This window comes from Fringilla coelebs, assembly GCF_963513975.1.
Source record: "Fringilla coelebs genome assembly, chromosome: 9".
Taxonomy (NCBI): Eukaryota; Metazoa; Chordata; class Aves; order Passeriformes; family Fringillidae; genus Fringilla; species Fringilla coelebs.
In genome coordinates, this window is record NC_140067.1 from 11,101,686 (window position 1) to 11,114,811 (window position 13,126).

Below are 13,126 nucleotides of genomic sequence, written 5' to 3' on the forward strand. Positions count from 1 at the left end.
TGGCTGTGGGAAGGGCTCTCTGGAGCAGGGAAAGGAAAGGGGCCAAGGGGCCGTGGCTGGCGGCGGCGGCGGAGCCAAATCCTGTTTCCCATGCGGCGTTTCCTGCTCTCCACCCATTGTTTGGAGACGGCCCTGACTCCAGGAGCCGTCGGGAGCAGCCCTGCACAGACTGTCCCCCGGGGAGCGGCGTGCGGCGAGGCTGAGGCCGCGCACACCTCGGGACACCTCAGCCTCCCGCCGCCACGAGCCGGGGTGCGAGGCGCGGCCCCACCGGGCCCCGGGGTGCGAGGCACGGCCCCACCGGGCCCCGGGGCGCGAGGCACGGCCCCACCGGGCCCCGGGGTGCGAGGCGCGGCCCCACCGGGCCCCGGGGTGCGAGGCACGGCCCTCCAGGGCTCCGTGCTCTGCCAGGGCTCGACTCATCCTGCAAGGGCCCATCGGGGGGACACTGTCCGGCTTCAGAGGGGCTGAGTGGGAGCAGAGGTAGGGTGCCAACAAGCTGCCCAGCTCACATGGGAGGGTGGCCACTGCCCGAGGAGAAAACCCTATGGTTTGTGGTAAACATGTCTGGGGGGAAGGGGAAGCACGAGAAAGCCTGGCTTTCCCATGCACAGTGCTGGCATGGGCACAGCACAGCATGGCCTTGCTACGGCCCAGCCCCAAAGTGTCTCACACCCAGCATGGAGGCTGTGCCAGCCACCAGCAGGCTCCAGGCTCTTTGCCTGGCTAACAAAAAGCGTTCCCCAGGAAATCACCATAAGCTTCATGCACCAAATCTCACACTGGTTCACAAATCAAACTGTTCCCATGTGAAAGCCAGGGCTGCCAGGGAGTGAGTCTCATGTTTTGATGTGTCCTGGGCCCATGATGTATCCGGCCAAAAATCTAAAGCACACATGGAGAGGAAAGGGAAATCCATTCATCGCTTCCGACTATTTACAGAGTGCTCTGGGGCCGCGCAGTGCCCATGGCATGCTGAGGGAGGGATGGCAGTGAGCTGGGGCTCCCACAGTGCAGCTGCCTGGCCACCCCATGGCAGGAGGGGTGGAGAGGATCTGGAAAAGGTGGATACCAGGTGCAGCTGCCCTTATTTGCTGGAAAATGAAACTGGCTGTAACTGCATGCTTACATGTGCAACTCATTCTGTGCTCCCCTGGCAGCTGTGGGGGAGCACATCACACAGAGCCCGAGTTAGAGTGCACTCTGTGAAATGCCCTCTTTCAGGAGGATCTGTTTGAGGATGGGATTATTTGCGCAGAATTTTTGCAGAATGGGAGCCATATGGGGTCATTTTCTGCACCGGGCCATACCCAAGGAGATCTCAGGGATCCACTGAGGAATCTGCCAGATCTGATTTGTTTGCTTGTGTTTTTTTCTAGGAGCACCTGGATAAGAGTTGTGCTGTCTATATGTGCAGATTCCTTTGGCAGGAGGTAGGGTAGGAAACCTTTCTGGGGAGTTTTGTGGCGAGCCAGGACTTTGCAGCTCCAGTTTAAGTTTATCTGTCTCCAGAGGAGGCACCAGATAAGCACAGCCAAAGCAGCTCTCCATCCACACTTGCTCTCCTGCAATATGGAAAGCTCCAGTTGCCCAATCCATAGGACACTCCAAGTACCTGAATATCTGCTGATTTCATGATCCTCAGCTTTTTTGCTGAATCACAACAGACTAAAAAAAAAAAAAACCAAAAAACAAACAAAAAATACCCCAAAGCCTGACAAAAATACCACTTTTTGTTATCATTTGCACATTCTAATGCATGGCACCACATGCCAGAAACCATAACGCACAGATACGTTTCCTGATAGGAAATGCAACCGCCCTGCAGATCTACCAGTGGACTGGGCTGCCTCAGCAACATTTTCTAGCCCTGTTTCTCTGGATGCTTGTTTTGTTTCATGTGCTCAGTGGGTCCTGGGGAGGCCCCGCAAGGCTGGGCTAAGGTCTGATCCCACCAGGCATAGGAACATCCTGGAAGAGGGGTATTTGAGCATCCCCAGCCCGCCTGGGCAGCTGGGAAGTAGGAGCTGCCTGCTGCCTTGGCATCCAGCACGCGCCCGCAGGATGAAGGACAGGCTGCTGGGAAGCCCTTTCCCTAAGGAAAGGGTGGGACATGCGGCTGTGGAGGGGCCCTTTGGCAGCTGGGGGAGGAGGGGCCGTCCTGTCCCAGCTGCTGACAGTTCCTAAGTGCTCTTGCTGGCAATCGGCTTCCTGGCGCTGAACAGGCGTGGGACCAGGGAATGGGAGAAGGGAGGAGAGCTTGGGGCTCCCTCTTGCTTCAGAGGCAAAGCCAGGAGCAGGTGCAGTCACTTCATTCCCTGCCTGGCCTGTGGCCTTGCCCACTCACCTGCCCCATCACCCGTGGGCACAGAAGCAGGTCTGGCGTGCCAGCAAACACCCATGAGATGCTGCTTTGACATGATTTCTCAGACTTTCACTGTGCACGGCAGGATTGGAAGGGAGAACTACTGTTAAGTGGCAGGTCTGCATGGGGGGTGCAGAAGGTGGTGGGGCACTCCCATCCTCGGGGACCTTCATGAACACGTGCTGTTCACTGAGCTGCTGCTGCTGGGCCCAGAGACCTGCCAGTTTGCTGCATGCTTTAAACACCTTTCTGCTGGAATTCCAGCAAGACCTTTATTTTCCTGTAGGATACTTTCCTGCTGCCTCAGCCCCAGCTTCCCCAGCCGGGACTGTCTGTATGCCCCTGTCCCAGGTGCGTGGACCAACACCTGGACCAGGCTCAGGCTGCTCTCCTCCAGTGCAGCATCTCAGGGCAGGTGCCACAGCCGTGCCCTCTCCTCCCTCTGGAGGCTCCCCAGCCCTCCCAGGGTCCTGCTGCCACCCCGGCGGCACCCACAGCGCAGCAGGCAGTCCTGGTCACCGATCACGGGCGGCCACACGGCTGGGAGGTGATGGGGCGCGGCTGTTAATGTGTAACTGGCCTCGCCACCTTTCACCAGCTCGGGAGGAGCGGGGCCGGGGCGCAGCGGGGCCGGGGCGGCAGCCAGGCTGGGTCCCGGGCGCTGCTGTCTGCGGGGCCGGCGTGTGGGGACTCGGTGGCGGCCCTGAGCCGCGCGGCCGCGGCCACACCTCGCCCGGCAGGGCCGGCTCTGCCGGCTTCCCAGCTTTCCCCGAGACTTGTTTTTCTGGCCGGAAGTTTGCTGGAGCCAAATGGCTCCTACCTGCCTGCTCTGCTGGCTCTGTAGCCTCCTCTGCGCCTGGTCAGTGGTGATGGGACACCCCTGCAGCCTTGACCGCCAGGTAGGGGGGGCGTGGGGGCTGCGGCGCGGGCAGCACTGGGGGTGGGCAGGGCCCCGCTCCTGGTCCTGCCAGCACGGCTGGGGTGCCACGGGGCAGCCGGGCCTGGCAGGCAGCTCCTGCTCTGCACAGCTCAAGAAAAGATGAGTGATGAAAACCCACGGGAGGCAGCGGAGTTAATTGGGAGATGGGCTGTGCCGGTGGCCACCAGCCATAGGCGTGGTTTGCCCATGCCCAAAGCCTGGCTGTCCTGCTCCCAGCCTTAGGCTGAACATGTCATGCTGTCCAGCCCGTTCACCAGAGCACGGCCTGGGAAAGCATTGTCTGAGTCATGGCATTTCTGACTGTGGGGGTCTCTTGGTTGCAGGTGTAACACAGCTGCCCATAAGGGGTGCATGGCAAGCAGCCCTGAGTCACATCCCTGAGGAGGTCGCAACCTCTCACTCCCTTCCCCAATGCATGGTGATGCAGTGGCTGGAGCCAGGGTGATTGGCAAGCATGAGGCCAGGATCCCTGAGCGCCCAGCAAGGAGCAGGAAGCACTGCTAAGCCACTGAGACAAGCACTGCAGCCAGCAGCTTGGCTGCATCAGGCAGGAGCTGAGAGAATGAAGGAAAGTGGCTGTCATGGGCCACTGACCTTTCCACTGAGCTCTCAGTTATTCCACCCAAAGGTTTGCACTGTTTTCCAAAGCCTCCCTGAGCCCAGCTATGTTTGAGCTGGAAACAGGGCCCATATGGTGCCCCTGTAGCTTGGCCCAATTATGACCCAGTCCTCAGCATCTGAGGTTTTTAAGGGCATATCTGTTCCTGTATCAAGCAGGAACAGCAGGGTCTGGTAGGAGATTTAGGTGGACAGGAGGATGAAAAGGCAGATGAAGGAAATAGAAAGCCCAGCTGGCTGGAATGTAGCCAACACAGAAGCCCAGGACTATGGACCACAGTAAACTTAAAGCACAGCATTTCTGTTTGCAAGGTCCAAACACAGCACTTAGCAGGAGCTTGTGCCTGCCCAACCAAACTTAAATTGCTGACCTGCTCTCTGGCAGCTTCAGTTTGGACACTTGACCCCCTCCCACTAAAAGGCAAGAGTAACCCATGCTGCGGACTGCTCCCCAGAACTATTTGAGTTGGGGCACCCTGTTTTACTGGTAAAAAAACCAAAATCCATCCATGTGGGTTGACTGAGCCTTCCATCTTGCTTTGCTGGTCTTTTGGGACAGTGAATGGTCCTTGGCCTGTTTTGTTTCCTAATACTGACCTAAGCCAGCAAGCAGTAAGCCACAGCTACCCACCGTGTGTCCTCAGGAATGTGGCATAGATGGAAGCATTGGTGCACTGTCCTGCACAGGCCCCAGGGAGCTGCTCCTGGCACAGGTGACTGGTACAGGTGCCTATAGCTCTGCAGCCTGGTCAGTTTCCTGCCTGTCCTTGCAACAGGCAAGACTCACCTGCTTCCCTGCTCCAGCTGGGAGGATGCCCCTGTGTCACACAGGAGCTCCCAGGGGGTTGGAGGTGGGGATCCAGGGGAGGAAAAGGAAGGCCCTCTGCAAACTGACCCTGTATGACAACTGCCCTGTATGGAAGGACAGGGAGGTGACAACTTGCTGCCTTTCTACTCATCCATTTGGGTTTTTCCTCCAGCCCTGCATGCTCCTCCTTTACTGTTTCAATCAGCTGCTCTCAGTCCTGGGCTGTCCTGCTCATCTTTCTCCATTTATCTAGGCCCACTTGAGTCTGGTACCTCATGTGTTTTTTAAACGTGTGTGTGTCTTTGCTTTTTTAAACTCAGCAAGGGTAATTAAGACATTTGAACCTTTGAGCAGTCTCTCTATGGAGATGCTCGCCATCATGAATAGCCCATCTCAAACAGTAGCTCTTTTTCCAGGGGTGGGCCAACTGCAGTGGGAAGAACCTTCAGCATGCTCCAAGTTCCCTTCCACGAAACATCACCAGTTTGGATCTCTCCTTCAACTCCTTGGTCATGCCCCATCACAGGACTCTCTTGAAGCATTTCCCTTCCCTGCACTCTCTCAACCTCTCCAGCAATGCCAAGCTCATGCTGAGCCCAGCAGTCTTCTCCAACCTTGGGGCGCTGCGTCTGCTGGACCTGAGCAGCTGCAGCATCAGCTACATCCACATGGACACTTTCAAGGGCCTGGGAAACTTGCACACCCTGCTTCTAAGAAACAACAGCTTGCAAGAGCTTGATGTCCCTTTCCTTTTGCCGCTGAAGGCTCTTTTCCACCTGGACCTGCAGCACAACGCGCTGGTCTCTGTGGACGTTTGGAGCCTGCAGCTGATGGAGACAGTCCCACAGGTCCATCTAGAAGGGAACCCCTGGGCCTGCGACTGCAGCGTGCACCCTCTGCAGCAGTGGCTGCGGCGCAGGCGAGGTGAGTGGAGGGCATGGGTGGCAGGGAGTGTGTCAGGCCTGATAGAACCCTGAGTGTAGGAGTCTTGCTTGATCCGTTTGCTCCGACCCCTGCGCAAGGTCTGAGATGGGTCTCTGTCCTACCCTGTTGAGGGACAGCAAACCGAAAGGTGATGTACCTGTTCCTTGCTTGCAGTTACACAGGATACCAAGGATTTCTAAGAATGTCAGCAGGATAATTTGGCTACTCTTCTGGGAAATGGGTTGTGTGTACACTTTGGCCTGTAAATCCATCTTTATGTGTCTTTGAGGAGTGACCACATTTTCATTGTTGAGGAGTTGGCAGCTCCCTCTCTGGAGCCAGGTCAGGCTCCAACCATCTGAGCTCAGCTTTGAATAAGAGCAGTGGGGTTTCTGTGGGTGTCCATGAATTTGTCTGTATCCAGTTTAAAGGAGCTGCTAATCAGAGTCACACACAATTCCTTGGTCAGGGGATTTTCCCTTTGGTTGTTTCCTACAATGTGCTGAGGATCAGCAAGTGTGTAAGGCAGAGCCAGGAGCACATTGCAATGCAACCTGTCAACCCAGGAGCAAGCGCGGATCATCTTCTCTGAACTGGAGAGGGGATGGGTGCAGACCCCCATCCCACCTTAGCTCATTTGTCTCCCAGCTGTGCAGGTGACCTGCGTGTCCCCGCCGGGGCTGAGGGGCCAGGAGATCGCAGCTCTGAATTCTCAGGACCTGGGCTGCCAGATTAAGCAGCGGTTTGCTCGTGAGCTCAACACAACACAGCAGATCACAGTGACTGAGAACAACAGTAAGTTGTGCAGATTCAGAGGTGTCCATAAGGTCTAGCACCTTCCTGTCCTCCATCATACTGGATGGGGCTGCAGGTGAAGACCCCCTGCTCTACCCACAGTCCCAGAGGCTCAGGCTGCTGGGCCACACTGCTGCAGTGGCTTGGTGGGAGGGTGGCCAACTCCTGGAGGTGTTTGCTGGCTTTGTGACAGAAAAGTGAACAGGTGCCACAAAGCCACATGGAGTAGAGAGTCCACAGTGATGGGCAGCAGTACCAGCCTGCTGTCTGGCAGTTTTGCCCCCAGTATTGACATCCCCTGGGTGTGCCACAGGCTGACCATGTGCCTTTCCTGTGTCACAGCCACTGCACTGCCTGCCGGGAAGGGCGGAAGGAGCTGGCCATACCTGGTGGGATTCCTAGTGACAGCAATTGGCATCTCCATCCTCATTGCACTGGCTGCCAAGTGCAAGCTTGCCCACAAGAACCTCGCCAGCTACCGCCACCGGCCACTGCCTGAAATCAGCTCCATCGGAGGCAGCCCCATGGAGGATAGCAGCAGCTGGGACAGGGGCTCCTGTGGGAGCCATTCCATAACTGATGCTGCTGACCTGCAAGCTGAGGATGATGATGGCTTCATCGAGGACAACTACATCCAGCCCAGTGAGCAGCTGCCAACAAAAGAGGAGCGGGAGTTGCATCGCTCCATCTGAGCTTACAAGCTTTCAGCTCAGCCACCACTGCTGCGGCCTCTTGCTCTCTCCCTAGCTCCACCCCTTTCCTACCTGTCCTTGGCTTTGGGCCCCACATGTTTGGGGCGGGAGGAAGGGAGCAGAGAGGAGGAGAGAGAGGGATGGGCTAGGAATGATGATGGAAGCTGAAGGCAGCCGGTCCTAGAGTGTCCCAGCATGACATCAGTAGGCTGCACTGTCACAGGGACACCAAACCAGGTGCTGCTTTCCCAGCCTTGCTCAGATGCTGAGGATGAAGGAGGTGGTGCCTGTCATGCCTGGGAAGCCAGGTGAAGTGGGAAGAGGAGCCTGCTATGGTGCTGCCATGGGGTCTTGGGCACTGGCCCCACTGCCCCATGGTGCCAGACCCAGCCCTGATCTGTCCCTCAACACATTGTCACTCTGAGGTGTTAAATTAAAGCATGATTTAGCCCTGCCTCTGCCTGCAGTGGTTTGGTGGGACTCTCCCAATGGCAGTGCTGGGAGGAGACCCCAGCCCCACAGCTGGGGTGCAGCTTTTTCTGCATGTGCTTTCAAGGACCATAAATACATTGCTCTAACTGTGGCAGTGAGAGACCATATCTGTGGCACAATGAGTGCTCTTGTCCAAACAAATATTTCACCTGCTGTGGTGTAGGCAGCCCTGGTGCACCATCACAGGGCTTCTCTACATGTCTCTCCAGCCATGGCCCATCTTTCTTTTCTCTCTTTCCTCTCCAGGAAGACAAGCTAAAAGACATCTTTCCCCTGTCAGCTCTGCAGAGCTGAGCAAACTCATCAGTGCTGCTAGTTGCAGTGCCAGGCCTGTGCACTGGGGCGAGGTGACCCTCTCCCCCAGCACCCATTACAGAGTTCCATGTGTCTTTTCAACTGTGGAGTTGTATGAATGCAATAATTTTTACATTCCTGTCATCTTTGTGGTATGATGAACAGCACATGAGACACAGGTAACTGCAAGTTATTTCTGCTGGAGTTGGTCGTGCCTTCATGGGTTACTCTGGAGTTAAAAGCAGGGAGCAGCAGTGGCATTCACCTTTAGTAAGTGATTCATAAGGCTGGTACCAAGTGATTGGGAAGATTTCCCAGGGCACAGCCCAGTCATTACCATCCCTGATAGCTCAGGAGTTTCTTCGTCATGCTCCAGAGCATGAGATAACACAGGACAGCATTTCTCAAAGCTCTGCCACACAGCTAATTCCCCCACCTCCTTCAAATCTCTATTTCACTGCTAACTGCCTTTCTATTTTTCCACTCATTAAAACATTTAATGTATAAAAAAGGTAGATAATACACCTCAGGGAATGCAAACCAGAGGGGAAAAATGGGTCAGGTATTGGATGGATGAGACAGGCTAGAGAGCAAATATGCCACTTGAAGCCTTGAACAGGAGGAAAACCTGTTTGCTTCTTTCAGTGGTCAGCCAACTTTTGCTCTTAAATGCCATATTTCTAAAGTGAGCTTTACTTTTTCAGTTACTGTCTCATAATTTGCCTTCTGGGCTCATCATGAACATACACTGTACACTGTATTTTTGGAAATTTCTAATATCTTTTAGGTAAGAGATTTAAGAGATTTTAGGGCTGGGAAAAAGCATTTCAGTTACCTTTTGGAGAGTATTTTCTTGGCTTTTTAACATGCTTTTCAATCACATGAATTCATGCTAGATGCAGTCTTTTCTTTTTAGTCTCGGTGGTGTCTTAAAAGAAGTTAAAAATACAAGTGCCCAGGCTTATTTGTCCAGGATCTTACTCACCAGTCCCTCAGCACTTAGTGGTTGGATGGCTTGTCTATTTTGACCCTGCTCATAAGTCCACCCATTTATTTTTTAGCCAAGCAGACATGGCAGATTTTCTTGTGTGTGTGTGTGTGTGTGTGTGTGTGTATGCATTTTCTGCCCTCAGGCAGCTGCAGTGCAAGTGGGCAGGAACCTGGCAACTCATGTTTGGGGGGGAAATACATCTGGCATGAAGAGCTGGGAACACAAGGGGTCAGAGCATGAAAAGGAGGATCCTTCTCCAGGGGTCCACCCAGGAAGCGCCATGAGGGCCTGGCTGAGGCTGGCTGGGAGCAGAAGCAGGTATGCAGGCAGACTGGTTCCAGGTGCGAGGCTCAGCCCTGCCACAGGGTGAAACAGCTTCTCTGTAAACAAGCTAGCCAGCACTGACATATTCAGGAGGCTTTGTGTGCTCCATGTGAACATCTTTCAGGGGCATAGCGAGGTCTCAGGTTCACAGAGCAGTGGTAAGGGGATCTGGATACATCTGGGTTCTTAAGCAGAGAGAGATTAATATGGATCTGGAGGTGGGAATTGTGTATCATGAAAGAAGTACGTGCATTTTTGGGGCCGTGGTGGCATTGCCACACTAGCTGGTGATCCAAAACCACAGCCACACGAGGGACCCTGGGCTGTAGTGATTACTGCCCTGGGCTGAGCCCAGCCCAGACACCTCTGCTCTGCAGAGAGGCCTGCTTTCAAGAATCAGCCTTCAACACAATCAGCTTCTCTAACGCTTTATTATGTATGTCCACACACAACACAGGAACCAAGAAACAAACCAGCACCTGTACTGCTTAGGGCAGTCAGTGATTGGGCAGCACAGGCTGTCCCTCTGGGCAGCTGGACACCCAGGCACCATCTTCAGGCACAGCCTGTTCTTAGCTGTTATCTCCTTGGGTTGCTGTCCTGGCCCACAGTCAATCACCCTTTTCTGGCACAAGTCACAGGCACTTGGGGCACGTTTGGAAGGGGCTGTGGAGGGGACAGGATTCACACTGACATGCAGGCAGCGTGGAGCTGCGAGCTGGGCACAGTCACACCACTTCACAGAAATGCCCAGATGTGCAAAACAGCTGGTGTGCAGCCAGCTGTGGCCTGCCAGCACGTGCAGGTTGGTGGAGCTGGCAGTTACTGCTGGACCTCTGGTGCTGGCAGAAGGGGTGCACACAGACCTGCAGAGCAGCAGCAGTGGTGATGGTGGTGCAAGACCATTCAGCTCTGGCCTGTACCCTCCTGTGTAAGCACAGGGGGTCCCTGGTGGACCTGAGGCCAAACAGCCCAGAGGGGAAGAACAGCTCAGCTTTCAAGACATTTAGCACAGGAGGATCTGAGCTTATCACCACCTTCTGAGCTCCTGGGCAGATTAAGGGAGGAGATGCAGAGAGAAGAGGAAACAGAAGTTTAATAAAATCTACAGATGATGTGAAAGTGGCAGAGATACAGAGAGAAAAGCTCAAATTATGTACCTTTACATTGGGGAAAACAATCCAAGGCTTCAGGCAGAGGAAAGTCGGCAAGAGCAGGTGAATACAGATGTGTTCATGAGATCTCACTGCATTGGGAATGGTTGGTCTGGAGCTGTGAAGGGGTAAAGCCCTCACTGACCAGCTGATGGTGAGCTCTGACACTGCCTCCAAGTGTAATATGGACAATGATTTGTGCTGTTAGCAAGGGAATCAGCTACCATCCTCTTCCAAATGAATTTGCTACCATGCACCAAAAAACAATAGCTCAGTCTTGTTTCATACAGAGGACACTTGGCAAATAGTGAACAAAACCAACATGTGGGGCAGAGCAACTCAGGTGAAGGAAAGATGGGAGCAGACAAGATGAAGAATCACAGAACAGTCTGAGCTGGAAGAGGTCCAGAAGGATCACAGAGTCCAGCTCTTAAGAGAATGGCCCACATGGGGTTCAAACCCGTGACCTTGGTGTTATTAGCACCATGCTCTGACCAACTGGCTAAGAGGAAGAGAAGGTCATGCTGGAGCATCTTCAGCAAGAGGTTGGGATCTATATCTATGGAAAGGGCAGTGAAATGGTTAGTGAGTCTATGAGGGAAATGAGAATTTTGTCAGGTAAATTAGACTTAAGTCGCAGGAAAAGTTTCTGGGGTGAATTGTTAGTCTGTCTCTGGTAGAGACACCTTGATGATAAAAGACACCTTGTAAAGATAAAACACCCAGAAAGCTCCAGGTAAGGCCCAGGTGACAGTAGAGGAACTTTTCTGCCCTGCAGCAGCTGCAGCACTTGGGAGACAGAAACAACATGGAAACAAACAGGGAGTGGGATGAGCTGCAGTGCTCCTGGCAGCAGAGCTGCCTCTGCCTGGGAGACTCCTATGGGAGGGCACGGCACTCTCCCCTTGCACAGCTTTTGCAGAGGGCAGCCTCAGCCACAGGATTTGGGCATCCCATCACCATCCCCCAGCAACTGCACCTTGCTGTTTGTGGCTCATGTAGCTGGAGCACCCTGGCATGATAAGAGAGCCCCAACACTCAGTTCAGCACAGATAACCCATGAGGGCCTTGGCACAACAATGCTTGATCACCCTTTGATAAACCACAGGTGATGGTGGGCTGCAGAAATGTAACACTGGAACAGATCCTGGCCTTGCAAACACAAACAGCATTTCATGTGAGGTCCAGCCATGCTGTGGCTCTGGCACACACAATCCTATGCAAATCTCACACTCACTCCCACAGACACCGGTGACTTTTGGGAGCAGCCCCTGCAGCCATACCTCCCACGAGGCTCCCTGGTGCCTGCTGACATACAAAGTATCTCCTGCCATTCACCAGCTGATAGAGGCTCTACTTCACTCAGGAGCTGGAGGCTCTGCACAGAGCACAGGTTGGTTTTATACCACCCGCAATTACAGCCTCTCCTGCCAGGAGAGTGTATGACACAGTTCCAGGAACTGCAGGAACCAAACAAGTACTGGGGTTCCCAGGGGTACAAGACAGGCTCACCTTCACTCTGTAACATGGTCACAGCCAGGCAGGCAGCAGCTGACACAGGAGGCTTTGTGGAGATAAAATGCCAGCCAGTCCAGGTGCCCCGAGTCTGTGCTGTGCCACCAGCCTGGGGCAAAGCAAATGCCAGTCATCTCCAACAGAAACACAGGGCACACTGCAGCTCTTGCCCTTCCTTGGGAAAGGCCATCACTGACAGGTTGCATCCACTAAGGCTCACACAGAGGTGTCCTGGGTCAGATCAGGTTGGCCATGCTGGAGGTGGGCGGAAGCCGCCTGTTTCCAGCGAGGCGGCCGGAGATGGTGAAGACGCGGATCTCGCCGGTCTCCAGGCTCCGAGGAGCCGCCCGGCGGCAGGAGGTGCACAGCAGGTACAGCAGCAGGCAGAGGAGGATGGCACTGCCAGCAGTCAGGAGGATGACCCCACTGGTGAACATGCTGGCCAGCGGCCGCGCGGGGCTGAGCTGCATGCTGGTGGTGGAGAGGATGGTGAGCACCGCCCCGCAGACCAGCAGCACCAGCGCGCTCAGCAGCAGCACCAGGCAGTCCGAGAAGCCTCCGCTCTTGAGGAGCTCGATCTGATCCCGGCTGCGGATGCAGTTCATGTCCTGGATTGCAGAGCTCAGCAGCTGCTTCAGCAGCACCAGCAGGGCCAGGAGGCAGAGTGTGGTGCCTACGGCGAGCCGCCACTCTCCAGACCGACTGCTGGTGCTGTACAGCAGGATGATGCCCCCAATCCCACAGGCCAGGATCAGCACCACGGCCATCCCGTAGCACAGGATGGACTTCTTGGGGTCCTGGAACCACCAGAGCTCCACATGTTCTTCCAAGATATTCCTCTGGATGTGGTCCGCATCCGCAGGGGTGCGGGGGCTGCTCAGCTCTGCCAGCTCTGGCATGGTGGGCAGCTGGGTGAAGAGGGCACAGAGGTGGCACAGATGAATTTGTACCCTTACAGCAAATGGAGGGTCAGCGCAGCAGCAGTGGTGAAGGCAGCTGCATTTCTCCAGCAGTGATGTCTCGGTCTCATTCTTTGGATCCCGATGGAATTTCCTTTTGCAGTGGTGCCACCTGGAGAGCTATGGTCCACGTGCTGGGGTTGAGCCCACCACCAAGGCAGGGCTGTGAAACATAATGGAGCGTTCCCAGAGCAGCACCACGGGGGAACTGCCAGGGTTGTCTCCTTCCTTTCCCGTGTCTTTCATCTGAAAAAG

The 13,126-nt window shown here is 54.9% G+C and overlaps 2 protein-coding genes across 2 annotated transcripts; one reads left to right on the top strand and one right to left on the bottom strand.

The window, feature by feature from the left end:
• Positions 1-3,174: 3,174 nt before the first annotated feature.
• Positions 3,175-7,142, top strand: LOC311157104 (leucine-rich repeat-containing protein 19; the record flags this gene model as incomplete). The annotated part of the gene is made up of 4 exons (XM_084211515.1): positions 3,175-3,264; positions 5,148-5,655; positions 6,304-6,450; positions 6,793-7,142. 4 exons carry the CDS (start codon positions 3,175-3,177, stop codon positions 7,140-7,142), a joined length of 1,095 nt encoding a protein of 364 aa, XP_084067641.1.
• A 5,006-nt stretch (positions 7,143-12,148) lies between these two features.
• TMEM125 (transmembrane protein 125) lies at positions 12,149-12,811 on the bottom strand (the record flags this gene model as incomplete). The annotated part of the gene is made up of 1 exon (XM_084211659.1): positions 12,149-12,811. The coding sequence occupies one exon, from the start codon at positions 12,809-12,811 to the stop codon at positions 12,149-12,151; it is 663 nt and encodes a 220-aa protein (XP_084067785.1).
• Positions 12,812-13,126: the final 315 nt, after the last annotated feature.